Source organism: Scardinius erythrophthalmus, assembly GCF_964197995.2.
Source record: "Scardinius erythrophthalmus genome assembly, chromosome: 15".
Taxonomy (NCBI): domain Eukaryota; kingdom Metazoa; phylum Chordata; class Actinopteri; order Cypriniformes; family Leuciscidae; genus Scardinius; species Scardinius erythrophthalmus.
Window position 1 is genome coordinate 14,060,168 of NC_138235.1, and position 27,915 is coordinate 14,088,082.

At 36.9% G+C, this 27,915-nt stretch overlaps 1 protein-coding gene across 1 annotated transcript; it reads right to left on the bottom strand.

Annotated features, from left to right (window-relative positions):
- Positions 1-27,866, bottom strand: LOC308703184 (NACHT, LRR and PYD domains-containing protein 3-like; the record flags this gene model as incomplete). The annotated part of the gene is made up of 12 exons (XM_081386505.1): positions 1-70; positions 319-489; positions 2,670-2,843; positions 4,830-5,003; positions 11,171-11,344; positions 11,619-11,792; positions 14,552-14,725; positions 15,091-15,264; positions 15,728-17,468; positions 17,725-17,950; positions 26,899-27,002; positions 27,845-27,866. 12 exons carry the CDS (start codon positions 27,864-27,866, stop codon positions 58-60), a joined length of 3,321 nt encoding a protein of 1,106 aa, XP_081242631.1. The 3' UTR covers positions 1-57.
- Between the last annotated feature and the right edge of the window lie 49 nt (positions 27,867-27,915).

Consider the following 27,915-nt stretch of genomic DNA (forward strand, 5'->3'; position numbering starts at 1 on the left):
ATTATGACAGAAATCAGTTGTTTGGATTGCCATTTGTAGCCTTTGTAGTTGATTGTTTTAGGAAACTAAACTGTAAAAAATAAGACCGAAAACTTAAAAATTAATAAACATTTTACTGTGAAAAAAAAAAGACAGAAAATGTACACATTAATATACACTTGTTATGAGAATTATTTACAAAGATGAAAATATTTTTTATAGGTTATGTTGAAATAATTCTGTTTAATTTCATTGAATTTTGACTATTGTGAATTACAGACACTTTACTTGCAATATGCAATTAAACATTTAAAGTTCATGGAGTAAATCATCACTCACTGTAGTTTCTCCAGTTTACAGTGTGGATCCTTCAGTAAATCGGAAAGCAACTTCACTGAATCCCCTGGTTTATTGTGGTTCAGATTCAGTTCTCTCAGGTGTGAGGGGTTTGATCTCAGAGCTGAAGCCAGAGCAGCATAACCTTCTTCTCCAATACTACAGTTATACAGACTGTAGAGAATAAAAAGTACAAACAATCATGTTTGCTTAATGTTTCCTTCAATGTTGTACAAATGAAATGTATGTATTTTTGAGATATGTCAATTGTATGTGTGTGATCTGCCTAGAATGATTTATCAGCCCAGTTTTAAAACAATTTGTAGAACAAAATGTATAGAAAATCAAAAAGCTCACAGGAAAAAGCGAACACTTGCTACAACATAATCAGTTTATAATATTTTGTTGGTTCTCTCTTGTTTTTATATCTGTTCATAATTGGTAAAAATTATAACGACATATTTCGGCATGTTTCATTGCATTATCACAAATAAAGTACTTGGCTCCAAGCACAACTACGCAATTGTTATGGTTCTGTTCAGTCATGTTGTCTTTTATTTTGAAGTTCTGTTCCATTTCCTTTAGTTCCTGTTTCCCTACTCTGTTTAGTTTCGGTTTCCTTGGTTACTGATTATGTTATTGTTTGTTTCTATTGTTACATATAAGTTTCACCCACGGATCTATATAGAATGACTGGATAGCTCAGTGAAGCCACTGTGCCGCCATATTGGTATTCCCTAGTGAGCTCACGCGTTCTATTGAATCAATAGGAAATTTTATGATTTGACTGAAAAAACATTGCCTAACGAGACAGTGTTTAAATCTAAAGTCTCCCTGTACATTCTCACAACGCAAACATCCTAAGCATTTAAATGGGTATTTATTTAAAGTAGGAATTTTTTCCTGTTTATTAAAAAACGGCAATTTCTTTGCAAAAGGAATACAAAGCTGTACGATAACACTTGTCGGCCTTCACTGAAGAGCTATCTTCACAGGTAAGAAAAACAGTTTGATACTATTAATTAAATAGTGAATGCTAAAGACCTATATTTTTGTGAATTGGTGAATATTCAGGTGAATATTGTTTCGTAGCCACGAATTAATAATACCTCAGCACCTTATACTAATTTGTTCCCTCGTTTTACTATATTGTGGCCATATTGATAGTTAATCGTGTCCACAATTTATTAAAACGAGGGAACAAATATTTCGTCGTAACAATGAATTATTTAGATCAGTGGAGAGGGCGCTTAAGAAGAACAAGCAGAGAGAGAGAGAGTCCCGGCCGCACGCGCGCACTCTCACCGCCTTCAAACAACACGAGCGCTGTATTGCTCTCTCTCTCCCTTGCGCATATCAACATCAATTTACACAATAGTAAAAGGTCGGAAGACCGATTGTGTTTTATAGATTAGTAGTTTGTTCATATAAAGTGTTTGATTCAAGTACATGTTCAGAAAATGCATAATACAATTTGTATGGGTTATGTAACGGTAAACGGACCCTGCACGAAGCTCTTTTGAAGCTGTCAAATGGTGTCGCTGTTGGACACTTAATTGTGATTATTGTTTCAGGTTTCATATAGGCTACTGTTGATTGTTTTATCATTGTATTTTGAAGAAGCAGCAGCATTACTCTTGCCTCGGAGAAAACAACACGGGCATAGCGAAAATTTTGCATATAAATTACTACTTATAGGGCTTGAATTACAACCTGTGAGCAGTTTTTCTACATCCTTTTGTGAACGTCGTTTTACACTTATATGCTGCACAGCGGGTCATCTTGAAAGTGCCGTTGGAGCTACCAAATCTGTATAGCGGCCACTGGAGCCCTCTGCTGGTCGGGAATCGTAAGATGGCCGCTCCAACACTTCCGGTGGCTTCACTGCCTACTGGCAGTTTAGAACGTCATGAGCTATCCAGTCATTATATAGATCAGTGGTTTCACCTAGTTTGGTTTCCTTTGTTCCAACCATGTATTTATAACCCCGTTTCTTTGTTGTTCTTTGTCATTTCTCGTTTGATTTAAATGTTGTTTATGTTACTCTCTTGAGTTATCTCCAATGTGTTCAGATAATTAATAAAGACTGTTTTGTTTTTGAATCTCATTTGTCTTTGTGCCTGTTGACTACACGTTAGAGCAATATGCATATAAAATGTTTTTTTGTTGTTGTTTTTTTTTAAACAAATTTTACAGTTTTTAAAATTAGGAATAGGCGATGTTAATTTTCATAGGCGAGACATCACTTTTGGCCACTGCGGTATATACATACATATACATAGACATATATATATATATATATGTGTGTGTGTGTGTGTATATATATAGAATATGATGACCAGTGCAGAACTCACTGCAGTTTCTCCAGTTTACATTTCCATTCTTTCAATAGATCAGAGAGCAGCTTAATTCCTGAATCGTCTAGTTTATTATTGCTCAAATCCAGTTCTCTCAGATGTGAGGGGTTTGATCTCAGAGCTGAAGCCAGAGCAGCACAACCTTCTTCTTGAAATTTGCACGATTTCAGTCTGCAGATGAAAGAAGTTAACATCATATACATTTATATGCAAGTGTTAGAATCAGCTGAATGTGTGCTTTGTATGTTATCATTCCAAAGAAAAAAAAAACAGTCTGTGGATCAAGAGTTGTGAGCAAACTGCAGAATGAGTCAAGATAACACAATCACATGATGTTGGATGCATTTTAAAACAATCGTCAAATTTTTTACTGTTGCCATTGTTTATCCTTTTGATCTTTCATTCAAAAAATTCAACAAATTCTAACCTTTCATTGAAGTAAAACAAATGAAAGAGGGAGGAAACTCACAATATGAAATAAATGTTTTTCTTCAATGCATGTTGGCCGCAATTATTGGCACCCCTATAAATTCGTATGTAAATATATTCCCAATCATATTTAAGGTTTTTTTTTTTTTTTTTGTTTTAGCACACTAGGGTGACTTGGAGCATCTAGCCATGACTTCCTGTTCCACAGGAGCATACATATAAGGAAACACAAAGGCCAAATTCCTTTAATCATTCTTCACAATGATTAGAACCAAAGAATATAGTTCTGATGTGCAGCAAAAGATTGTTGAGCTTTACAAAATAGAAAGTGGCTGTAAGAAAATAGATAAAGCATTGAAAATCCCCATTTCTGCCATCAGGGCGATAATTAAGAATCAATAAACTAAAGATGTTACAAATCTGCCTGGAAGTGGACATGTGTCTATAGGGTCTCCAACCCTGCTCCTGGAGAGCTACTGTCCTGCAGATTTTAGCTCCTACCCCAATCAAAACACACCTGGACCAGCTAATCAAGCTGTTCAGGGTTACTTGATAATTACAGTAGGTGTGTTGGAACAGGGTTGGAACTGAAGTCTGCAGGACAGTAGCTCTCCAGGAGCAGGGTTGGAGATTGTGCATTAGGACGATCTTGTTCAGATACATGGTATCATGGATTCTAGCAAATACCAACAGATAAAAAATCAAAACCTGACCGCTTCTGCTAGAATGGGCAGTGGTTGGATCTTCCATCAGGACAATGATCCAAAACAAACATAAAAAAACAACACAAAAATGTGTCACTGAGCACAAAATGAAGCTTATGCCATAGCCGTCTCAGTTCCTTGACCTGAACCCTGTACAAAACGAGTGGGGTGAACTGAAGAGAAGAAGCACCAACATGGAACTTAGAATCTAAAGGATCTGGAGAGATTTTGTATGAAGGAATGGCCTCTGATCTCTTGTCAGGTGTTCTCCAAACTCATCAGGCATTATAGAAGAAGAGTCAGAGCTATTAACTTGGTAAAAGGACATTGCAATAATTGGATGCCAATAATTGTGGCCAACGTGAACTAGAGAAAAACATTTATTTCATAATGAGATGAATGAATGAATGAATTGACCTTAGCTTGAAGGAGCTAAACAGACTGATGAGTGTGAACGTCCTGATAGAAAGGATGAACCGTTGACAAATTTTCTCATTTCAAATAAAGCATGGTTTGTTAAAAAATCTTTGTCTATTGCTCATTTCTTCGCTTAGAATATTTATACTTGGCTGAGCCTTAACAGATGCACAATATGGGGTGTCAAAGGACCTTGGATCACACTAAAGGTATATTGTGCTTTCAAAAAAACAGATGAACACTGTATGTGGAGAAGTTCCGTAAGATATGTCAGAAGGAGCTGCTCTTCAGTGGGCAAAAATACAATAGCCATCTTAGCTCTTAGCTATGTTAAAAATATTGTAACCTTTGTTCCAGCCTAACATAATGTTCTAACACAATGTTTTTTGATTGACAAAATATGTTTTGATTGAACCACAGGAGCACAGGATGGTTAAATAACCAAACAACCAAAAATAGATAGCACGCATATGAGGGAAACTGTATTTTAAAAAATGTTTGAAAGTAGTCTGTGCATTAAATAGTTCATAATGAATTGCAGAAAATAAAAACAAGAACAAGATTCTTTCACTCTGGTGCTAATTTCAATAACTACATTGACACTCACTGTAGTTTCTCCAGTTTACAGTGATTATCCTGCAGTAGATCAGCAAGCTGCTTTACCCCTGTGTCTCCTATTTCATTTCCATTGAGATTGAGTTCTCTCAGATGTGAGGGGTTTGATCTCAAACCTGAAACTAGAGCTTTAAAACACTCCTCAGTAATAAAGCAGTCACACAGCCTATAGAGAGAAAGAGACAGTCAGACCTTTTAGTTCAGCACATGAATTCAGCAAAAAACTTTATGTATATTATAATTATTTTTTAGAGAAACTGATTATAAGATAAACACATAATTTACTCAAAAATTACAATGCTGTGAACATCCACTAATAACGTAAGGAACAGCCTGAAATATGGGTATGTTTCCATTAGTCCAACACTTGTCACATTCTGTAAAATCTCACAAATGTGAGGAGACACCCAGTTCACTGCAGCACAAGCTGGATCGTAACACCCTTAAAGCAGTGACAACAAGAGAAATCTAATAATATTTGCTCTTTTGAAATTCATTGTGCTATAAAAAATACAGTACGTTTCAGATCTTAAAAATTCCATCTCATTGCAATGCAAAGACAATATTGAGAGAATAGATATTGAGAGAAGATTGTTTATAGCTGATACACAAAATTTTCTGACAAAAGATGTTTGAACTTTTCATATAAAATTGTTTAAGTATGTTCATGGGTTTCAAGAGGAATTCCAAATGATGTTGATTGAGAAAACATCACTTCTACAAACTCTGGTGAGTTTCTGTGTTCAAAGAAATGTTTTGTTGATGTGCTTTAACTGATTAATGATCAGAAAATTGTATATATGTTATAGTGAATGGAAAAAAACAGTCAGAGTTAAAAGATGATGTTTATTGAAACTATTTTTGTATTTCAATACACGTTATACAAACGGAGGTTGGAATTTTTTTTTTTTTTTTTTAATTTATGATGTTCCCTGTATATATGGAGGGAAAAAATTATTTATTCATGAAAGTGAGCATTTTGAAATGCAGATGATTAACCTGTGTGTTGAACAGAGATTTATTTGTGCGTATTTAGTATGCTCAGGTGTACTGATGTTAATTAGCTAAGCAAACACGTGTAGAAACATGTGAGTGATGCTTTTGTAATTTAATTTACTCGTGAGGAGTTTATTGTATGAAAACCATATGGGCATCTTGAGAGATGTTAACTGTCAATTGGGTTTTGTGTAGATTTTTTTTTTTTGTTGTTGTTGTTGCCTGATTTCATCCTGTGACATGATCAACTGTGAGCTTATGTGAGCTATGGTGAGCCAGACTGTGATTTGGTGAAGGGCCTACCCCGCGTTCTACTGACATTCAACACGGACCTGTCTGCATCGTGGGATTGTTTTCAATTACAGCTAAGCTGTTCCTTAATACACACACTACCCGGGTAGTAGAAAAAAGGCCTTACATATACATTAATTTTTCACTACACACACCTACTTGTGAAGGAACCAGGAGGACTTTTGGACAGTTTATTTTATTTATTTTAAAAAGGAGGCTCCAATAACCCTTACAAAACAACCGATAAATCCCAGGTGGGGACACTAAAAGGACGTGCAGGCCTTAAGCGTCTAACGAATAGCATAAGCGAAGAGACCAGATGGTTTCTACCTAAGGGGACCTCGTCTGACTCCCGATGGGCGGCAATGCCCACAAACTCCTGCAGGAATTCCAGCACTCAACCAACCAGGCAGCTGATTGGATCCACTGCACAAGTCATACACCAAGACTCAAAGAGCTTTTCTGCTCTTCTGCTTAGAAAAATACAACCGTCTAGTAGAAGGCACACAAGTGTTATCAATGGTCTCCCAAACATTAGCAGGAAGACCGGAAGCCATAAGCGACCGCCCCTTATCGGCCACACCCACAGCCTCCATATCTCAAGTTGTGGATGCCATATCTTGCCCTGGAGTTGAGACAACAGATCTCTCCAGATTAAAATTTCCAGCAGGGACTCTCCACCAGGGAGCTCAGCTACGAAAACCACGTTTGGGATGGCCAGAACAAGGCTACCAACAGGAGGTGAATTCTGCACTCCCTCTCTCTTTAAATGAGGGAATGCATAGAGTCTCAAATCTGGCCATGGATGAGCAAAGACATCTATCCCTAGAGGAAACCCCTTTATTGCTATAACAGAACTGGAGAGTGTATCCGAATTGGATCGTGCAAAGAATCCAGCGCGACAGACGCCTCCACGCTGCCAGGTGGTAGGACAAGGGTTGCATAGGAATGGGTTCTGGTAGGGGCCCAGCCGCTAGACCTTCTGTGTGGCTACCAGCGATAGGTGGTGGGCAGAGAGCTAAAGTCGCTGACATGCTAGTATAGCCCTGCTCCACAGAACCAACCAGGTTAGTGAAGTCAGAGGCCGCCACATTAGTCAGACAGGCTGCATCCAGTGTCTTGAGATCTCACAATAAAGATCGCTGAACTAATGGGGCACGAATTAGATTGGCCACTCAGAAAATGTTTGTCGAGCTTGGAGGACTGAGAATCGCGAGGCTCGTCAGGTCAGTCAAGGCAAAGAATTGCTTAACTAGCACGAGCCAGATAAAATCACTTCTTCTGAGGAAGAAAATCTGAGGAGCAGATGGCGAGTTCTATCATCCTTCCCTCAGGTCATTTTGACCCGAAAATCATTTTGTAAAAACGTTTAAAAATTTAGTGTTCAACAGAGGGGTCCAAGATCCTAGGACTTTTGTCACACTTAAACCACGAATACACACACACACAAAAAATTAATAGATTTGAGGAGCTTTGTAGTTGAAATTTAAAAAGTTACAAATCCTTCCCTTGCGGGTCAATTTGACCCCCATATGAATGAATGGAATGCGAGGAATGCGAGGAATGCTTCAGTCAAAAACCTAAAAAATCTCAAAATTCTAACAAAAAAAAGCTAAAATTTATTTTATAATGTCTACATCTGTATCATGCATTCTGAAGAGAAATGACTTTACGACCCAGCGGAACAGCTCATTTGCTCCAAATAGAGCTATAAGTCCATCTAGTGGCAAGAGTCATGTTATATATATTTTTTTTCACAAAAATGATGATAAAGATACCCAATGTAAGATATTTGAGCTGAAATAAAAGGTTTATGCATGAAATTGCGAGTTATTTTGAATTTAAGTTGAAAGATTGTGAGGAATAAATTACTAAATTACTTAAATTACTATTTATTTATTTATTTATTATTGATCAAATCTAGTAATTTGAAGGTAAATAAAATAACAAAAAAACTCCAAAGAAATTGCATTATATATTATCAAAATGAAATAAAATAAGCTTTCTGGACAAAAAATAAATAAAAAAAATGTAGGGCTTTGGTTCATTTTGATAATTTTTTTAATCTTCTTCAATTTATTATAATTCTGACTCCGGGTCTTCTTTCAAACATCTGGTCCTTGGGTCCTAAACTGTTAACCCATAACAGTATATATATATATATATATATATATATATATATATATATATATATATATATGTTTGAATTAAATTATTTTATTTTATAAAGGTATACATGTCCAGAAGTACTACAAATTTCACAAGGTAAACATTTGTCGAAAGTAAATAAGTGAAAGTAAAATTTATGTTTTTCACTAGAATCGTTAAACGCATTCAATATATATATATATATATATATATATATATACATATATATATATATATATATATATATATATATATATATATACACTCACCCAAAGGATTATTCAACAAGGTGCTGAAAGCATTCTTTAGAAATGTTGGCCCATATTGATAGGATAGCATCTTGCAGTTGATGGAGATTTGTGGGATGCACATCCAGGGCACGAAGCTCCCGTTCCACCACATCCCAAAGATGCTCTATTGGGTTGAGATCTGGTGACTGTGGGGGCCATTTTAGTACAGTGAACTCATTGTCATGTTCAAGAAACCAATTTGAAATGATTCGAGCTTTGTGACATGGTGCATTATCCTGCTGAAAGTGGCCATCAGAGGATGGGTACATGGTGGTCATAAAGGGATGGACATGGTCAGAAACAATGCTCAGGTAGGCCGTGGCATTTAAACGATGCCCAATTGGCTTTAAGGGGCCTAAAGTGTGCCAAGTAAACATCCCCCACACCATTACACCACCACCACCAGCCTGCACAGTGGTAACAAGGCATGATGGATCCATGTTCTCATTCTGTTTACGCCAAATTCTGACTCTACCATCTGAATGTCTCAACAGAAATCGAGACTCATCAGACCAGGCAACATTTTTCCAGTCTTCAACTGTCCGATTTTGGTGAGCTCGTGCAAATTGTAGCCTCTTTTTCCTATTTGTAGTGGAGATGAGTGGTTTCCGGTGGGGTCTTCTGCTGTTGTAGCCCATCCGCCTCAAGGTTGTGCGTGTTGTGGCTTCACAAATGCTTTGCTGCATACCTCGGCTGTAACGAGTGGTTATTTCAGTCAAAGTTGCTTTTCTATCAGCTTGAATCAGTCGGCCCATTCTCCTCTGACCTCTAGCATCAACAAGGCATTTTCGCCCACAGGACTGCCGCACACTGGATGTTTTTCCCTTTTCACACCATTCTTTGTAAACCCTAGAAATGCTTGTGCGTGAAAATCCCAGTAACTGAGCAGATTGTGAAATACTCAGACCGGCCCGTCTGGCACCAGCAACCATGCCACGCTCAAAATTGCTTAAATCAACTTTCTTTCCCATTCTGACATTCAGTTTGGAGTTCAGGAGATTGTCTTGACCAGGACCACACCCCTAAATGCATTGAAGCAACTGCCATGTGATTGGTTGATTAGATAATTGCATTAATGAGAAATTGAACAGGTGTTCCTAATAATCCTTTAGGTGAGTGCATATATATATATATATACATATATATATGGGACTACAAATTGAGTTATGATATCAAGTATTGAAAATCTACGTTTCAGGTTATCTTTAGGGTGGCTGGTGAGAGCTGGTAAGTTCAAAGATCAAGGACATTTCGAACATAAAAAAAGTAACGGTCACATTGTAACATATTCAGTTATTTTTTTCTTAATTTTATTTTCATGGACTTTCAGTATGTTTCTATTCAGTTTCCTTTTTCCTTTGTTGGCTGGATCCCAAATGGCACACTTCATGTGGACTCGCGGTCTCGTGGCCTTAAATTGCGCATGCTCGCCAAGTGTAGGGTGTCCCATTCGGCATTCCAGCACTCAGAAGTGTGCTTGCGAGCGCCACCTTTGTTCCCTCGATGCGGACTTCGGCAAAGCCACACGAGTTACCTACCCAGGAATCATTGCGAATCAGGGGAGGAGTTTCATGGCTGTTTGACTTTCGGTGGAATGATGTCATCAAGCCTGTCCCAAAATACACTCTCGCTTGCCCTCATGGACTCAAGGCCAGCGCCCCTTAGGTCTGCTCTTCCTGACGTCACCAAGTGTGAACTCGATCTCGAACTCGGTCTCATTAATGTGACGTTATGTTTGCTTGCCAGCCATGTGTGTAAATTCTGGACACATAAAATAAAAACACTGGATTTCCTCCTATATGTCTGTATTACTAAAAGGTATTATAAATTCTACATCATATTAACCATTTTACAATATGGATGAAGAATTTACTGTTTAATGTTATTTTTTATATTTCATAATATTTCATAATTTCATCATGTATTTTGTGAAATCAGACTATGTTTGTACTTGTGTGCTGAGCAGAGAGCTGGTAGAGTTATATTTTGCTTAGAGGTATGCAATGTTCACTTAGCAGAGATGTTCCAGTGATGATGATACTTCAAATGCGTACAGTTGGTATGCTCTTTGTGAGAAAATGAATGTTTCAACTGATGCAAATGTACCTTATATATACCACTAATGCATTCATGTATACACTGAGAAATAGTTTCTTAATGTGGATAGTGGATTGTACCATGTGAAAGCATTGGGTAAATTCCATTTTTAAAAATAAGCATTATGTGTTTTGCTACCTTACAAGGAAGCTGTAAGTCTCTCTGTAATGTATATAAGATCAAGCTTACTGTACCACCTCAGAGAAACATAAAGGCATGAGTGCGTGAGAGGAAGGAAACATAGAGATGATGGGGTAAGGAAGGAAAAACCCAGATAAACCATTTACAGCTAGCATGATGGGGTGAGATGAGAAATGGGGAACAAGGATTTCTGGAATGAAGACCTCTCATGTAGCCTTATATTCTTATATGCCTGTTTCTCTATGTCTGACACATGATACATAATAAATAGAGATCTCTTGGCAAAAGCAACTGGTGTAGCTTCCGTGATTTAACAATAATGGGGGAAAGCATGATTTTTAAATCTACATGGTAAAATATTGAAACTCACAGTAGTTTCTCCAGTTTACATTGTCGATCCTTCAGTAGACCAGAGAGCAGCTCCACACCTGAAACTCCTGGTTTATTATAGTTCAGATTCAGTTCTCTCAGGTGTGAGGGGTTTGATCTCAGAGCTTTAGCCAGAGCAGCACAACCTTCTTCTCCAATACTGCAGTTACACAACCTGTAGAGAATATACAGAATATATATAATATAAAGATAAACTTTTCCATTGGCAGAATGTGTTTATGTATTGTTTAATCTTATTGTTTTTCTACTATTCTATCCATAGTATTGTATAACTAGAGAAAAATATAGGAAATTATGTCCTGAGATAACTTAAAAGGATTATTATTATTTAAATAAATATCCAGCCCATTGGTTCTCAATGATAACATCTGCCCAATGATAGCATGATAATTTTAAATTTCAAAACTATAATAACTAATAAGACTCACTGCAGTTTCTCCAGTTTACAGTGTGGATCTTTCAGTAGATAAGAGAGCAGTTCCACTGCTGGGTGTCCTGGTTTATTATAGCTCAGATTCAGTTCTCTCAGGTTTGAAGGGTTTGATCTCAGAGATGATGCCAGAGCAGTACAAACGTCCTCTTCAATACTGCAGTTACAAAGCCTGTAGAGAGAAAAAGAAACATCCTCAAATTTACTGCTCAATACAATTGAAAATCCAGCAAGTGAAATGAAGTCTTGAGATGTAAGTGTCTGACTAATCTGTCCAGTGAGGCTATTGTTTTAGATACAGAGGGGTACATAAAAATTAGAAAACATTAAATCTGGGATCTAAAGTAGGGATTCACCGAAATGAAAAGTCTGGGCAGAAACCGAAAATTCTGGATGCACTTGGCAAAAAACTGAAAATGAAACAAAAAATGACTTTTTAAAATAATTTAAATCTTTATTTAAATAATTAAAGCAAACTTTGCTTTTCCTGTGAGCGTGAGCATTACATGAGTGGAGCATTTGCTTAGGCCGTGAGCAACTGAGCAGTGAGCGCACACACAGAGCAGAATATTGAGCAGAGCAAACTGGGTGCCGGTACAGACTTACCTGTTCAGCCAGATTCGCTTTTAAGTTGTGCATCTTCGGAAGCATGCTGCTCACAAAGTTACAAAAAATGCTGCACAAGAGTGAAACCTGAGTGTTGAACACTGAGGGGTTGGGGTGGCATGTATATTTTCAGCTCATATTTTCTGCCTTTTTTTTTGGGACAAAAACAAAAAAATGCCATTTCCGGCGGCTGAAACTTTGGTGCATCCATTTAGGTGCAATTTAACACTCTGGGGTCTGAGGGGGGTTTTGGGGCCCTGGAAAAGTTTTGACATGCCCTGATATTTGTTGGGAGCCCGTGTCTGCACAGAAAAGTACAACAACATGCAGTCCCACAGAAATGGAATTCTCTCCACTAATTCATTGACAAATCTGTCTAATGAATAAACATGCATTTCCCCAGTACATTTTGTGTAATATTACTGTTTGTATATTGTCTTTTTATATTATATAGTGTTATGCATGCCAGATGATAGAACTAGTTAATGTAGCCCAATATAGGGGATGTCTCCTACTTCAGTGGACATCACCTTCTCATAGAATGTAATGTGTGTTTGTTATATTTTTTAGAGTATAAATGGACACAAACTGCCAGCTTACTCCAATCATACAAATGAGTCAGCTTTTCAAACAAAGGAACTTTCCCGCTTGAGAACTGCACCTTTCTCATTGGTCAAGCCAAAACTCAAAGGTGAGACCTCTGTGGAACTAAAAAGTCAACACAAAGTTCCCTCCGGGCACTTGCTGGCTTCTGTACTTGGCTTTTGGCTTGCTTACTTGGGGACATTTAATATTCAACAATATTATTGATCTGCCTTACTTAGGGTGGACAATGACGCAATTTTCTTCAAGAAACAAAATTGTTGTATTATTTTCATGTTATCAATGTGAAGAATGTTACAATACTGCTTTGAACAATCTGTATTGTAAAAAGCACTATATAAATAATATAAATATAAATAATAACTTGACTTGAGGGTGGGTAAATCATGGGCTAATTTTCCTTTTATGGGTGAACTATCCCTTTAAAGACATACGTACATCATTCTTATGAAAATACCTGAGATAGCTTGATGAACACAGATATATTATCGCTATCATCTGTTTGTCTTCATGTTTCATCAGTCAAAATGTCTCTATTTGCATGTTATTATGTCCATATAAGGCATTTCCTGAAATGTCATAAGTTTAATACTTCTATGAATCTCACGTGTGGACTTTCTGTGTGAGGGACGAATCAGTACTGGGCTTCCAGCATGAATGAAACAGATGACATGTGAGTGTTTAGCGCTCCATATCGCTATCATCTCCCCATTTTGGGTAAAAATAGAAAAATAATACTAAAGTACTTTGTAACATAGTTACTTGAGCAGTTTTTAAGCAAACTACTTATTTACTCTTAATTGAGTCATATGCACCATAGTTAATCTCATATCTGATGACGCACATAGCATATAGAACATAAAGATAGTGGCCTAGAACATAAGGGATTGAGTGTTCTGAGCTGCTCAGCTGGTTAAAAAGTGATACACAGCTTCCAAATGTTATATGTTGAGTTAGAAATGCAGTTTTTTTTAATAGATGTAGTATAAGGCATGTATTTCAAAGTTAGAATGCTGATTTAATTTTTTAAAAAGCTGTCATTTAAGGTAATCTAAAAAGTATTCTTTATTTTGTTAGTACATTACTTTTCCCCCTGAAAATAGCAAGTACTGAAACATACCAAAACCAACACTCTTAAACTATGATACAAACTGTATAGAACCTGTTTAAACTGACAACTTTGCCGTACTATTTGTTCTTTAGTAATCGTTACTAGTTTTGGTTGCTCTAGAAATCCTTCTGAAGCAAGTACTGAACTGTTTTTAATGTAGACAGATGAACTTCAGCTGCATGAACAAAACCTGATAATCATGTTAATAACATTACTACCACTAAGTTTGCATTCCATGTTGACATTGAATATACACTATCTTATGCTGCTAAAAATTATAAACATGGAGGAGAAAGTTTGCATAAAAATTACATAATATATGTAATTGCATAATTACATAATTGCAAATAGATTATTTGCCATTGCAGCCACTTAGTGTTGAGGACAAACACTAGGCTATCTGGGTCCACCCTCTCTCACACACAATCTTAACCTTGTTTTTCTATTCATTTTTTAATGTTGTCCCTGTACATGGTTAGAGACATATAGCATGCCATTTTACTTGCGGTCTTTTAGACCCTATTGTTACAGAAAAAGAGTTTGTAAGAAGCAAAAAAATAAAGAAATAACTTAATTATCATTCAAAAATCTGTCAGTACAGCAACACTCACAATAACTTCTCCAGTTTACAGTGTGGGTCCTTCAATAGATCAGAGAGCAACTTCCCTCCTGAGTCCCTTGGTTTATTCCAGCTCAGATCCAGTTCTCTCAGGTGTGAGGGATTTGATCTCAGAGCTGAAACCAGAGCAACACAACCTTCTTCTCCAACCCTGCAGTCATACAGCCTGTAGAGAATATATATACATTAACAGCAATTCAGCTGAACTTCTGAACAATTATCAAAGGTAGTCTGCACAAGTAGTAAAATCATTCACAGAGATCAACACAAATAAATCCAGCAGGTTTTAAAATATGTGAATTGTTAGTGTTTGACTGATGTATTGACATTAAAAACAAAGAAACTATTAGTGGTTGTAACAAATATGTAAACTATATATACACAAAAAGAGAAGATGTAGAGCAGGGGTGCCCAATCCTACACCTAAAGGATTACTATTCTGCAGAGTCTTTAGTGGTGTTAGAGTGTTTACAGGCAGGTGTGTTGGATCTTTCATATTACATTTAAAAAAACCTTTGAGTAACATCTTACTTTAGGGTCTGCAGTTTACATTGAGGATTCTTCAGTCCCTCAGAGAGCAGCTTCAGTCCTGAATCTTGCAGGTTGTTGTTATTCAGGTTCAGCTCTCTCAGTCTTGAAGAGTTTGAGCTGAGAACTGAGGCCAGTGTTGAACAGCTCTTCTTTGTCAGATTACAGCTCTGTAGACTTTAAGAGAAGTGATCAAAATAACCATGCAACTACAGACACCAAATTGCTTATGTTCAAAAGATACAGTCTCTGATTGTTTTTCAGCCTTTTGACAAAACTCAATACATATAAAAATGTTATGTATTAGCTTTCAAATTAGTTAAAACAATTTGTATATGAATAAACCTTCCTGCAAAGCTACAGTACTGTGAAAATGTTATGCTCTTCTGTAAAAATGCTATAAAGTGAGGATGCTTTCAAAAATAATGTTATAAATAGATTTGGATTTTACTTATCAAATGAAAATACTATTTTAGTATTATTACTATTTTAGAAAATAGTATTTTGAAAATACTAACATGCCTAAGACTTTTGCACAGTACTGTATATATTTCAATATGGTATGTTTCCCAATGCAATATATTCAGAGCATTAAAGCAATAAATAAACTATGATGTATTTTTTTTAGAAAAATGCTCACTCAGATTTTCTAGAAACTTTGATTACTGGCAGTAGCATCAGAAAACCTTCTTCAGATGGTTTATATTTACTCAGTTGAAACTCATCAAGCTCCTCTTCTGAGTTCAGCAACACAAACACCAGAGCTGACCACTGAGCAGGAGAAAGACTGATTCTAGGGAAATGAAAGACGTCCATTCTGCTCAAGAATTTTTGAACTTCATGAACTAGTGAATTATCCTCCAGTTCATTCAAACAGTGGAACAGATTGATTGACTTCTCTGGAGAGGGATTATCCTTGATCTTCATCTTAATGTACTCTACTATTTCCTGTTTGCTGTCAGATCTGCTTTCTGTCTGTGTCAGGATGTCTCGCAAGAGAGTCTGATTGGACTCCAGTGAGAGACCCAGAAGGAAGCGGAGGTAAAGGTCCCAGTGTCCATTTTCACTCTGTAAAGCCTTGTCTACTTCCCTCTTCAGTAAATCTGTCATGCTACTTTTTGTTTCTTTATTTGAAAGAAACTTGAATAAAGCAGCAATAAACTCCTGAACGCTCAGATGAACAAAGCTGTACACCTTCCCCAGGTACAGTCCTAACTCCTCTCTGAGGATCTGGGTACAGACTCCTGAGTACACTGTTGCTTCTCTGACATCAATACCAAACTGTTTCAGATCCTCCTCATAAAAGATCAGGTTCCCCTTTTCCAGCTGTTCATAAGCTAGTTTTCCCAGTGAGAAGATGGTCCTCTTGGCCTGCTGAAGATCTACTTCATATTTCCCATCATACTTCTGGGTCTTCAGTTTGGTCTGATAGATCAGGAAGTGAGCGAACATTTGAGTGAGAGTCTTTGGGATCTCTGCACTCTCGTTTTCACTCAACATCTTCTCTAGAACAGAGGCTGAGATCCAGCAGAACACTGGGATGTGACACATGATGTGGAGGCTCCTTGATGATTTGATGTGAGTGATGATTCTATTGGCCAGATTCTGATCACCTATTCTCTTGCTGAAATACTCGTCCTTCTGAGGGTCATTGAAACCTCGTACCTCTGTGACCAGGTCGACACACTCAGGAGGGATCTGACTGGCTGCTGCTGGTCGAGAGGTGATCCAGAGGAGAGCAGAAGGAAGCAGATTCCCCTTGATAAGATTGGTCAGCAGCACATCCACTGAGGCTGATTCTGTTTCATCAAACAAGCTATCATTGTTCTGGAAATCTAGATGAAGTCTACACTCATCCAGTCCATCAAATATGAACAGGACTTTGAGGTCATCAAAGTCTGTTGCTCTCAGTTCTTCTGTATCCATAAAAAAGTATTCAAGAAGTTTCATCAGACTTATATTCTTTTTATTCATTAAATTGAGTTCTCTGAAAGGAAGGGGAAATATAACATGAACATCCTGATTGTCTTTTTCTTCTGCCCAATCCAGAATGAACTTCTGCACAGAGACTGTTTTTCCAATTCCAGCAACTCCTTCAGTCAGTACAGTTCTGATGGGTTTGTCTCGTCCTGGTGGGGCTTTAAAGATGTCATTGCATTTGATTGGTGTTTCATGTGTCACTGGTGTCCATGATGTTGCCTCAATCTGTTTCACCTCATGTTGATTACTGACCTCTCCTCTCCCTCTCACTGTGATGTACAGCTCCGTGTAGATCTCATGTAGAGGTATTGAGTTTCCTTGATTTGAAATTCCATCATTAATTATATGGACATTTTCATTTACTGTAGATTTGTGTTGTACCAGACAGAAAGGGGTATGTTCTGGTAAACAGAGAAAGATGAAAAGAAAAATTGCTATTCACAAGCCATAAATTAACTAACATTACAATCTATTATTTTTCTGATACAATAAACAAAAACAGTGACCACAACTGTACCTTGTTCCCATTCACTTTAATTTTATGGAAAAAAAGCAGTTTGGACATTCTGCTAGATTACTCCTTTTGTATTTCACACAAGCCCATCATACAGATTTGTAACATGAGAATAAATATTTATATTCCTATAAAGCTCTTACTGGTCTGTAGTGTGTTAGTGATGTCTGTATGGTTCCTGTTCCTCAGGACCTGCAGTGTCTTCAGAAGCCCCTGTCTGACTCTGCTCTGCTCTTCATCATCCACCTCCTCTCTTTCAGAGAATTCTGGGTAATCAGTTCTCTGACCTTCATCCTCCTCCTCCTCCTTTCTTTTAGAGAATTCTGGGTTATCTGGACTCAGCAGTCTTGTGGACCTCTTCAGATCTTTCTTCATCAGAAAGATGATGATTTTCACAAATTAGGCATTTTTCCTTGATATCAAGTATGTCAACACACAGATACAAAAATACACTGTGTGCCTAATTTTGTTTTCTTAAAAAAATTGGGTTGGAAAAAAGGACATTTGTCTTTTGCAGGGGAATTACAATAAATTTACAATAATTTGTGTTCATAATTAGCCTTGGAATTAAGACCCAAATCTGAAAGATTAAGGGTCTGGCATCGACTAATGAAAATCGGCCAGCTCGAGGGGCGGCACCAAGCATGTATTTGAAAATTTCACTGCACGCAATTGGATAACACTACGACCAATCACAACAACAAGCCCCATACGCTTAGCTACCAGCGGAGCTAACTGGTAGATTAGACTCTTGTCGTATCCGGTCGGCCCACCTATATCAGATAACCTGATGTGATTGGTGCAGCTCGGATACAAGGGCATATTTAATGAGCATCATTACTCTACGCCAGAGTAACTCGCTGAGAAAATTCAACATGTGCTCTCGCGTGAACTCTGGATTTCCAGGGTAGTTCATAATTAGATCATCTATTATTTTTTACCACTTCAGAATAGTAATACTAAACTAGTATGTTTCAACAACAACAACAAAAAAGATGTGGTCAGAGTAATAAATTGCAATGTCTGTAATGTAAGATGGTGATCAAAGATGAGTTTTAAGGGATACAATTGACTACAGGGGACTTTAAGAGAACTTGCAAATGCCTTGGTGGAAGAGTGGAGTACCATCTCAAAATAAGAACTGTCCAGTCTGCTGCAGACCATGAGGATAAGATGCACTGACTTAAAGTAGCTGGTGGACACACCAGATACTGACTGCTATTTTTGATATTACCGTATTTTCTGGACTATAAGTCGCTCCGGAGTATAAGTCGCATCAGTCAAAAAATGCGTCATGAAGAGGAAAAAAACATATATAAGTCGCACTGGACTATAAGTCGCATTTATTTAGAAATTTATTTCACAAAATCCAAGACCAAGAACAGACATTTAATCTGGAAAGGCAAGTTATTCAACTACACAGTAGCACACAGAACAACAGGCTGAGTAGGTGTCCGGTGTGTTAACGCAACATATTAACAGTTATTCAGCTACACAATAGCATAAAGAACATATACCTGGGAGGCTGAATAGGCTAAATTAACATAAGCCAGCGAGTCCAACAAGCAAGTTACTAGTAAACAAGTTCACTAAGCCCCTGCGATCTCATTCCACATCACTGAATCCATTGAATTTTCTTCATCCTTGGTGTCGCTTCTGAACAACTCCGCCAACTAGAGCGCCCTCTTGCGGCTGTAGACGGTAATGTTTTCTCTTGGTTCATCTCAGTCTGAATTAATTTTAATATATAAGTCGCACCTGACTATAAGTCGCAGGACCAGCCAAACTATGAAAAAAAGTGCGACTTATAGTCCGGAAAATACGGTAAACATTATTCCATTTCTGTTCGTCAAATGTCAGTGAAATTTCTTCAGTTTAGGTCTCAGTTGTTGAATCTTTTCATGCTCATACAAATATTTAAACGTTAAGAAATCTGTTGTTCCTTTTTTTGCTGAGTTTATAGGATTATTGTCTTTTATTGCTTAATTAAACAAACACTGTAATGCACGCTATATATGTGGGCTACATGCTTCATGTTGTCACAGCTGTGTTTTGTTTAGTTTGTTTTCATTGGACTTGTCTGCCTGTCATCACGTCATGTGTCATCTTCATTGTCATCATCGTCTTTTGTATCACCTGTGTTCAGTTAATCATCATCATCTGCGTTTGCATTTAACCTCTGTCTGTTCAGTCAGTCTTTGTCCGATCTATGTTGTGTATAGTGTGTGTTGCTGCCTGTTATGCTATCATTTATATTGTTACCATTAAACCTTTGTGTTGGAAATCTATTATCATCTTTGCCTGCCTTCCTGTAACCATATGTGACACATGAAAAATGTTTATTATAAGTATTGGCAAATCTACATTTTCACCTCCATCTTTTAAATTGTTACTAGATTATATATTATATATTTTTGCTGAGTATAATGTATTCATAAAAAAAAAAAAAAAAACAAGCAAAGAATGCTTTCTTTATAATCACCAAAGCTGTCAGTGACTTTAGTTTATCACAAGCTCACTGAATGAGTTCTGAACTCCTGTGAAAACTCACATTATAGCTAAGGAAGCTCACTACAATGCAAAAAGACAAGCTTATTTACATTGTGTATACACTTTGTTGGTTATAATGAGTGCATTTGCAAGCATGCAGAACTCAGGGTTTGTGCTGAATGGAAACTTAGCGGTATTGAGTGGATTCTGAAGTAGACTAACTTAAACAACACTAATTGGCCGTTACCAAAAAGGCCCACTTTTGATTCATTTGTTCATAAGATGAAGATATTAACCTTGAAAACCAATTATATGAAAGACCACCTATTGTTGTGTCTCTGAAGGGATGTCATTTTCAGTTGGATTTATATATGGTAAAACACATACCTTAAAAATGTCCAACTTTCTTGCGGAAGACTTTGATTCCTCCTGATTTACACTGTGGCTGTGAGAAGATTTCTTGTAAATATTTAATCAGGCATGTAATTCACAAATTGAATTAATGTGAGTATTTGTCATCTTAAATCTTTACATTAACTGTTCAGACTGGAGAGCTGTAAACCATGAGTCTGTCCTCACCTCACATTAGCAGAAGAGTCGCCTGAACTGAAGCCGTATGGTTCATCCATTGACTGCTTGCTCATCATGGTCTCACCGCGGGGTTTAGTAGATCCACTTTGAATCAGACTGAAAAACAACAACAATTAATCCCTCATGCTGTTCAAAATTTGTATGATTTCTTTCTTCTGAAGAAATTGGAGGAAGATATTTTGAAGAAGGTTTCAACATGTTTTGACCAAGCAATGATAGAACAGTGAACCCCCCTGACTTTCATTGTAATGGCATGACATGGTGGATTTCTTATCATCCTAATTTACAGCTAATCGTTAATTTCTTAATTAATATACGTTACAAGTAACCAGTAAGGTTTACGGAGGGTCAAAATCATTTATGCAATCAATGTATCCATTGCATAACTGGCCAGTCCTGTGACTGGGACTGTATATGCTTTTATGTGAAAACTCATGATTTGAGACCAAAGTCAAAGAGGTAAAACAGTTTGAATAATACCTTTTTGAACTTTGCTGTAATTCCACTATAATCAACACAATCTCACTCCCAACTCGTCACATATGCATTTGTAAATTTAATATCATACCCTACCCCAACATATACATCACATAATTTGATCATGACAATAAAATTCTCATGCCCATGCCTTCTGTGTAAAAAGGAAATTTGAAAGGTCACATGATGATTCTGTATGGTATTGAAGCGTCCATTGCAGTGCTTAGCATCCCAATTCCCCATTTCTTTGACATGTTTATGACTGTGATCTTTTCCCATGTAACTCGTCAGCCATGGTCCCGCACCGGCTAAAAACCTTACACCTGTCGCAGTAGCCATGCCCCAAACATAGTATGATTAAATTAATCAAGCGTAATCTACATTTGGACTAGATCGTGTGTCTGATTTATCTAAGATATTGAACAAAAATTTGACAAGTTACAATTGTTAACTTTTGCATTTAGTGTGTCTGATGCATCTACATTTTTCTAGTTATGTTAGGCTCTAAAGGAGGGAGTAGAAACTGAAATGTCTTATCCTGTAATCACAAACAACGGAAAATGTATGTAAATTTATTGGTCAAAAAGTGTGAACCCTTTATTATTTTAATTAATTATGTATCTTTTAATGAATTTAATACGGTATATTGCCACTCCTGTAAAAAAAAAATAATAATAAGCTGATATATTTTAGAAATATGAGTACATGGGGTGCCTTCAAATTTTGTCATCAAGTCAAAAAGTTTCAAACCCATCATGCTTAAGGAACTGATTTTTAAGCAAGGAAATGCATTTTCTGGGATCCTTGATGCAGTCAGACCTGTTCCTCCAGATGTCATGAGACTCTTCTTCCTACCTTACATGAGCAGAAGTGTTTCCTGAACTGAAGCCGTATGGTTCATCCATTGACTGCTTGGTCTCACTGCGGGGTTTAGTAGATTCACTATGACTGAAAATAAACAGCAATTCGACATTGTTTTTTATTATTAATCTGTTTCTTGCTATTATGCACAGCAGAGTGAAATAACTAAATTAAAAATAAATATATCAAATGCTGAAATTGGCCACTGCACAGTGAAATGGACCTAACCATTGACTCTGACTCACCATTCCTTTGTCTTTGCACCAGTTTCATCAGAGAGACTCTTTCTGGAAGCCATGGCACCATTTAAAATGTTGATTATATATCTGCAAATAAACTGAGCACACACATATTAGCAATTCAGATACATCAAAACAGCAAAAGTCTCTTTATTTTTTATAGTGGCTGTCTGTTCTGTCTGCAGTTTCTGTGCTGATCAATCCAAAGGGATGTGCGATGTAGCTGTTAGTTTTGAATGTTAATGTTCTCTTGTGAGGTTTACCATCTGTTTTTGTTTTAATTTTTCAAGTGTTGTTATTTCTCAGTACTTACCTGTTGAAACTTGCTGACATCCAGTTCCTCATTCACATGAATATTACATTACAGTATTATGTATTACATACTATAGAATAAGACTTACAAACGTGTAACAAACAACACTTAAATCTCTATGATTTTGTTTTAGTTTATTGTGTCAATGTGTAAAGCACAAGCTGTGATACTCACTGTATTCGTCTTTCCTTGTGTAATTCCCCTCTTCTTACCAACTGCTTCCTTGATTCTTTTGTTGGTAAACAGTTTTACTTTCACCTGTGGAGGAGGAGTCTGTAGGCAGACATGGGCAGTATTTCAATTAAATGTATTTTAAATACGTATTTAATTACTTTAGTGTATTTTGTAATTTGTATTTTGCAGGTGTGGAAAAAATAAAATGTAGTTTGTAACAAAATATTTTGAGGGAGTGTATTTGGAGTATTTCAAATACTTAAATACTTACGAAAAATCACCATATGCTTATCACCATAGTAAATGATTTTGCCACATTTTCAGTCTGATGTTGGCAATGGCAATGTCCAGGTTAGATGCACGAAAATCACGTGACACCCTGTAGACCGGGCTCCCTCCAAGAAGTGAATGAGTTTTGAACACAGGAGAAGAAGTGGCGCTGCTCCTCTTAAAAACGGCATTAAAGGGTTAGTTCACCCAAAAATGAAAATTCTGTCAGTAATTAATTACCCCGTAAGACCTTCGTTCATCTTTTACACAATTAAGATATTTTTGATTAAATCTGACAGCTGGATCACTTCTCCATAGGCTTCTGAGACATTATAACTTGCTGGCCCAAAAAATTTATTAAAGACATCGTTAATATAGTCCAAGTGACTACAGTGGCTCAATCTTAAGTTTATAAAGCGATGAGAATACTTTTTGTGCGCAAAAAATAAATAAAAAAATAACGACTTTATTCCACTATTCATTTTCTTCTCTCTGGGCCTCGAGTTTTTTCAAGTAGTATAACTGCGCAGCTCGTCTGTGTTGTACGTCACACGTAGGCTCACTATTTGCCGACGCTGGTCATGTGTGTGATACGTGGTGACGTGCAACACAGTCGCGCTGCGCTAAAACGCTACGTGAAAAAACTCGAGGCCCAGAGAGAAGGAAATGAATAGTGGAATAAAGTCGTTATTTTTGGGGGGTTTCGCGTACAAAAAGTATTCTCGTCGCTTTATAATCTTAAGATTGAGCCACTGGAGTCACTTGGACCATATTAAAGATGTCTTTAATACATTTTCTGGGCCAGCAAGTTATAATGTCTTAGAAGCCTATGGAGGAGTGAGACAGCGCTCAGATTTCATCAAAAATATCTTGTGTTCCGAAGGTCTTACAGGGTTGGAACAACATGAGGGTGAGTAATTACTGACAGAATTTTCAATTTTGGGTGAACTATCCCTTTAAGATTATTGTGGGAGTATTTTTGTATTTTCAAAATACTAATTACTTGTATTTTATTTAAATACATTTTTCACATCAGTATTTTGTATTTTATTTTGTTACATTTCATGAGCCAGTATTTGTAGTTTGTAACAAAATAGTTTTTGATGTATTTGTGCCCACCTCTGTCTGTAGGCCAGGGGTGTTGAATTAAATTTCCAAGAGATCCAGTCTCTGTATTTCCTTCCCAGCAGAGGTCCAGATAATACTGTTTTGGAATAGTTGCACATTTCCATGTGGACAGCAGTAATTCTTTGTAAAAGAAAACAGTTGAAATAGTCATCAAGGATTAAGGATACTGGGAACAAACAACTGGTGTCTGATAATTTTTATGAAAATACTTAACTTGTTTAGTATTTAATCAGACTTTTAGTCTACTGTTTTGTCTAATACCTTACACATATTACACATAAGGCTTACTGAGAAAGGATCTGGATCTAGATTAATATATTAAAGGATATAATGTAGCACTGAAAGATTATTACCATAAAGGACCCTGAGTGGTTGTGGTGAGTACAGCTCAGTGTTGCCAACTCTTGCAAGACAAGCAACAGCAGCTTCAAAAACAAGCCTTTATTATTATTATAGCCTGTTACAGTATCAATATCAACAGACTCAATAAATGAGCCTGCAGCATATTAAACTGAAACCACTCAGATTTGCGCGAGTGTACAGCAAAAACAGTATTTATAAAAATAAATAAAAAAACTGCGGCCCATGATTTTTTGAAAAAGAAAAATAAACCCAAAGTTGCGCTTTATAGACGGACTTGGCAACTCTGGTACAACTCTGTTGTTTTGACAAAAATGTGCAACCGTTGACTCGTGCTCCAGATAGAACCAGGCCGGGGTCCGGTCCATGTTCCCAGAATTGGTGACCACTGCCTGTACTAGAAGGTTGAGTACGTAGTGCATAGTAGAAGTGCATAGTTAGTGTATAGTGTTTAATATAGGACACAACTATGGTCTTTATTTACAATATTTGTGTTCATACTGAGTCCCTGAACTCTGACAGTGTCAAATGATGGGAAGCTGCATTTAAATTACACTCAAATCGCACTCAACTTGGATGTCAAAGAAACAGTGACATCCACCAAGTCGCTGTTTTTAGAGAAAAGTTTTAGAGGTGGAAGTTCGCACCAGTTGGAGTCCCGACCAGGGGTGTTAGCCTTTCATAAGTACTGGGGCACAGGTCACTCATCAAAAAGTGTGCCAATATTTTGATGTTCTTTTTAATTCTGTTTTGGATCTACAGTAAATTGATATAACTCATCTTTATCCAGGGTTAATTGCCAACTTTGGTTACTTAACTGGAGTGAGATTTTGATGACAGAATTAGTTCAGTCATTTTATGAAAAAAGGTAAAACCGTGGGATTATTTATGGGGATTCACTTTTTATTTCTGCATTCTCCTTACCATTCTCCTGTTCTTCCCTCAGACTCGTCCTCCAGAAACAGTCCCACGGACCCAGCCCCAAACCCCATCTCTTAAAAATTAATAAAGGCTGGTTTCTAAAGTACTTCTTCCTGCCTCTATGTATTAATGCTCATGGGTAGCCTAAATGAGTTCCATTCAGACCTTAACATTAAGTATTTTACTGTTATGTGTCAACAAGATTCAACAAGACATTTTCTCCTGGCTAGACCCAATGTTTAGATCTGTTGTGGTATTTATGCAAATTAGCTCATACTGTACATAATTAGATTATGCACCGTTTGTCCATGTTAACAAACAATTTCAAAAAAACTTGTAATACATTTTCTGTTTGTCTTGATGTAAGTAATCAACTCAGTAATTTTCATGGTGATATCTAAAGGTTAAAATTTGTACCCTATTCACGTGAGAAAAAGAATGAGTAGGCGTATGAATAGGGTATATTTGGGTCTTTTTCAAAACTTTCCCCTAATGGGATTCTTCAGGACTTTTTTTCCCCTTACTCAGGACATATTGAGGATACAAAATCAGTTGAGTTTGCTTCTGTTGCTATTTGTTCAAGGTTGACCCCCATTTTGACTTAAAATGACTGGACTAAATTGATTGCAAGCCGATTTAAATCCAAAAAATGATTCATAGTCATGTTAAAAAACATGAATGTTTTCACTCATCCATAAAAATTATTAGATCCATCAGCATAACAACAAGTTCCATTATTCCGCTTTTCACTGTGTCATCAACCTACACCTTTGTTATTGTAGGAGGTTAGCAACCCCTAGCGGCGGAAAAAAAATTGCATATTGTAGCTTTAAGTGGAATAGATGCACTTTTTTTAGAAACTTACCCTATATGACCTTTCCCTACCATCTATCTATGCTGATTAGATAACGTAATTTACTGTACCAATCAGAGGCTGTTGCACTTCATTACTCACAGCTGTTTGTCGTTAGGATTACTGAAAGTTCAGCGGCCTAAAACATCTATCAACTTTGTTGCGTCGCTGGACATGTCTACATCCTGTCGCCAAAAGTCACTGTCTCTCGTGTCGCTGGAAATTGCCAGATCTCCTTTGAAAAAGAATGGGATCATGTCACTTTGTAGCTGCGTGTCGCTGGCAGTGTGAACAGGGCTAAAGTGTCTTTTAAACCCCCAACTGAACAAGCCATAAACGTAATAAAACACAACATAAAAGTCCAGACCTGGTCCTCTCTCGTCCTTCACTGTCGTCACTCCTCCTTTTATCCTCCCAGAGCTCATTATCAATTATCCATCGCGCCGCCGGCTTCGCTCTGTTCCCGCGGCTCTCGGCCCCACCCTGCTCGCCTCCTGCATCTCATCTTTATGACATGATCAGGAACATCCTCTTTTTTTTAATCTGAGGTTGTTTATCTACGTCTCTGTTTTGTTTTCAGATGTGAGTCGAGGATCATCAGCTGCTTCAGGAAGCCTATGTTGGGCTTGATGCGTCTTACCTTCATGACATGGTCAATGGCTTCCTCCAGCATCATGTTCTGGTGGATCATGAGGTGGATCATGGAGCGGCTGGAACCCTTTCTGCAGTGCACTAACACCTTATCTGAGGATAGACAAACACATTCATGTTTAGACAGTTTGTCCCTGTAGGACAATTGATAAATTATATATGATTATAGATGATAAGGTGTGTGTGTGTCAGCTCCTACTCTATGGGTTACTCAGGGCCTTGTGGATGAACTCTGCAGATTGGAAGAAGTATCTGCTGATGTTAAACCAGTATTTTGTTCCTTACAGGCACACTGATATTCATGCCTTTGTAATATTTCGCTCCTGACAAATAACAGACAATACAAGCCTCCATACACTATTGAGCTATAATAGAGACATGAATAGATCAGTGGCAGTGCTTGCATACAAAAGTGTTAAAATAAATAATCATGTTAACTAGCGGCAACAACTTGTGCCGTTTCTGAGAAGTTATTAAAAGGCAACACAATTGTGTGATATTGCCTTTATACAACAGTTCCATTAATAGGAAGTTAATATTATTGAGTAACTTAAACTTACATGCAATAAGTTATTTGCTGTCCTTTTTGCCATACCAATTAAAAAAAAAAAAAGCTCCAAGCAAACCCACTGCAGAAACACTGCAACACCAAACAGCTCACAGCAGTAGTTTACTCATAAATCGGTTAAATTAATGATTCAATGACTCACTCATAAAAACTATGAGTGAAAAAAAAATATTTTTTTATTTTAATATATATTATATATATACATATATCATTTTATTTTGATATATTTCAACACAAAAATGTGATTGATAATTCTACAATACAATATGAAAATGTGATGGTCATTATTTTTTTTACTTTACAACAGCGTCATGAATATTGATTGGTTTAAAGATTATTTTATTATTAATATTTATATTCAGCCTACCATTAGCCACAAACGTTACCATTTCACCATTAATAATCAATTAATCTCGATAAAATCTTTGGCAGAAGAAG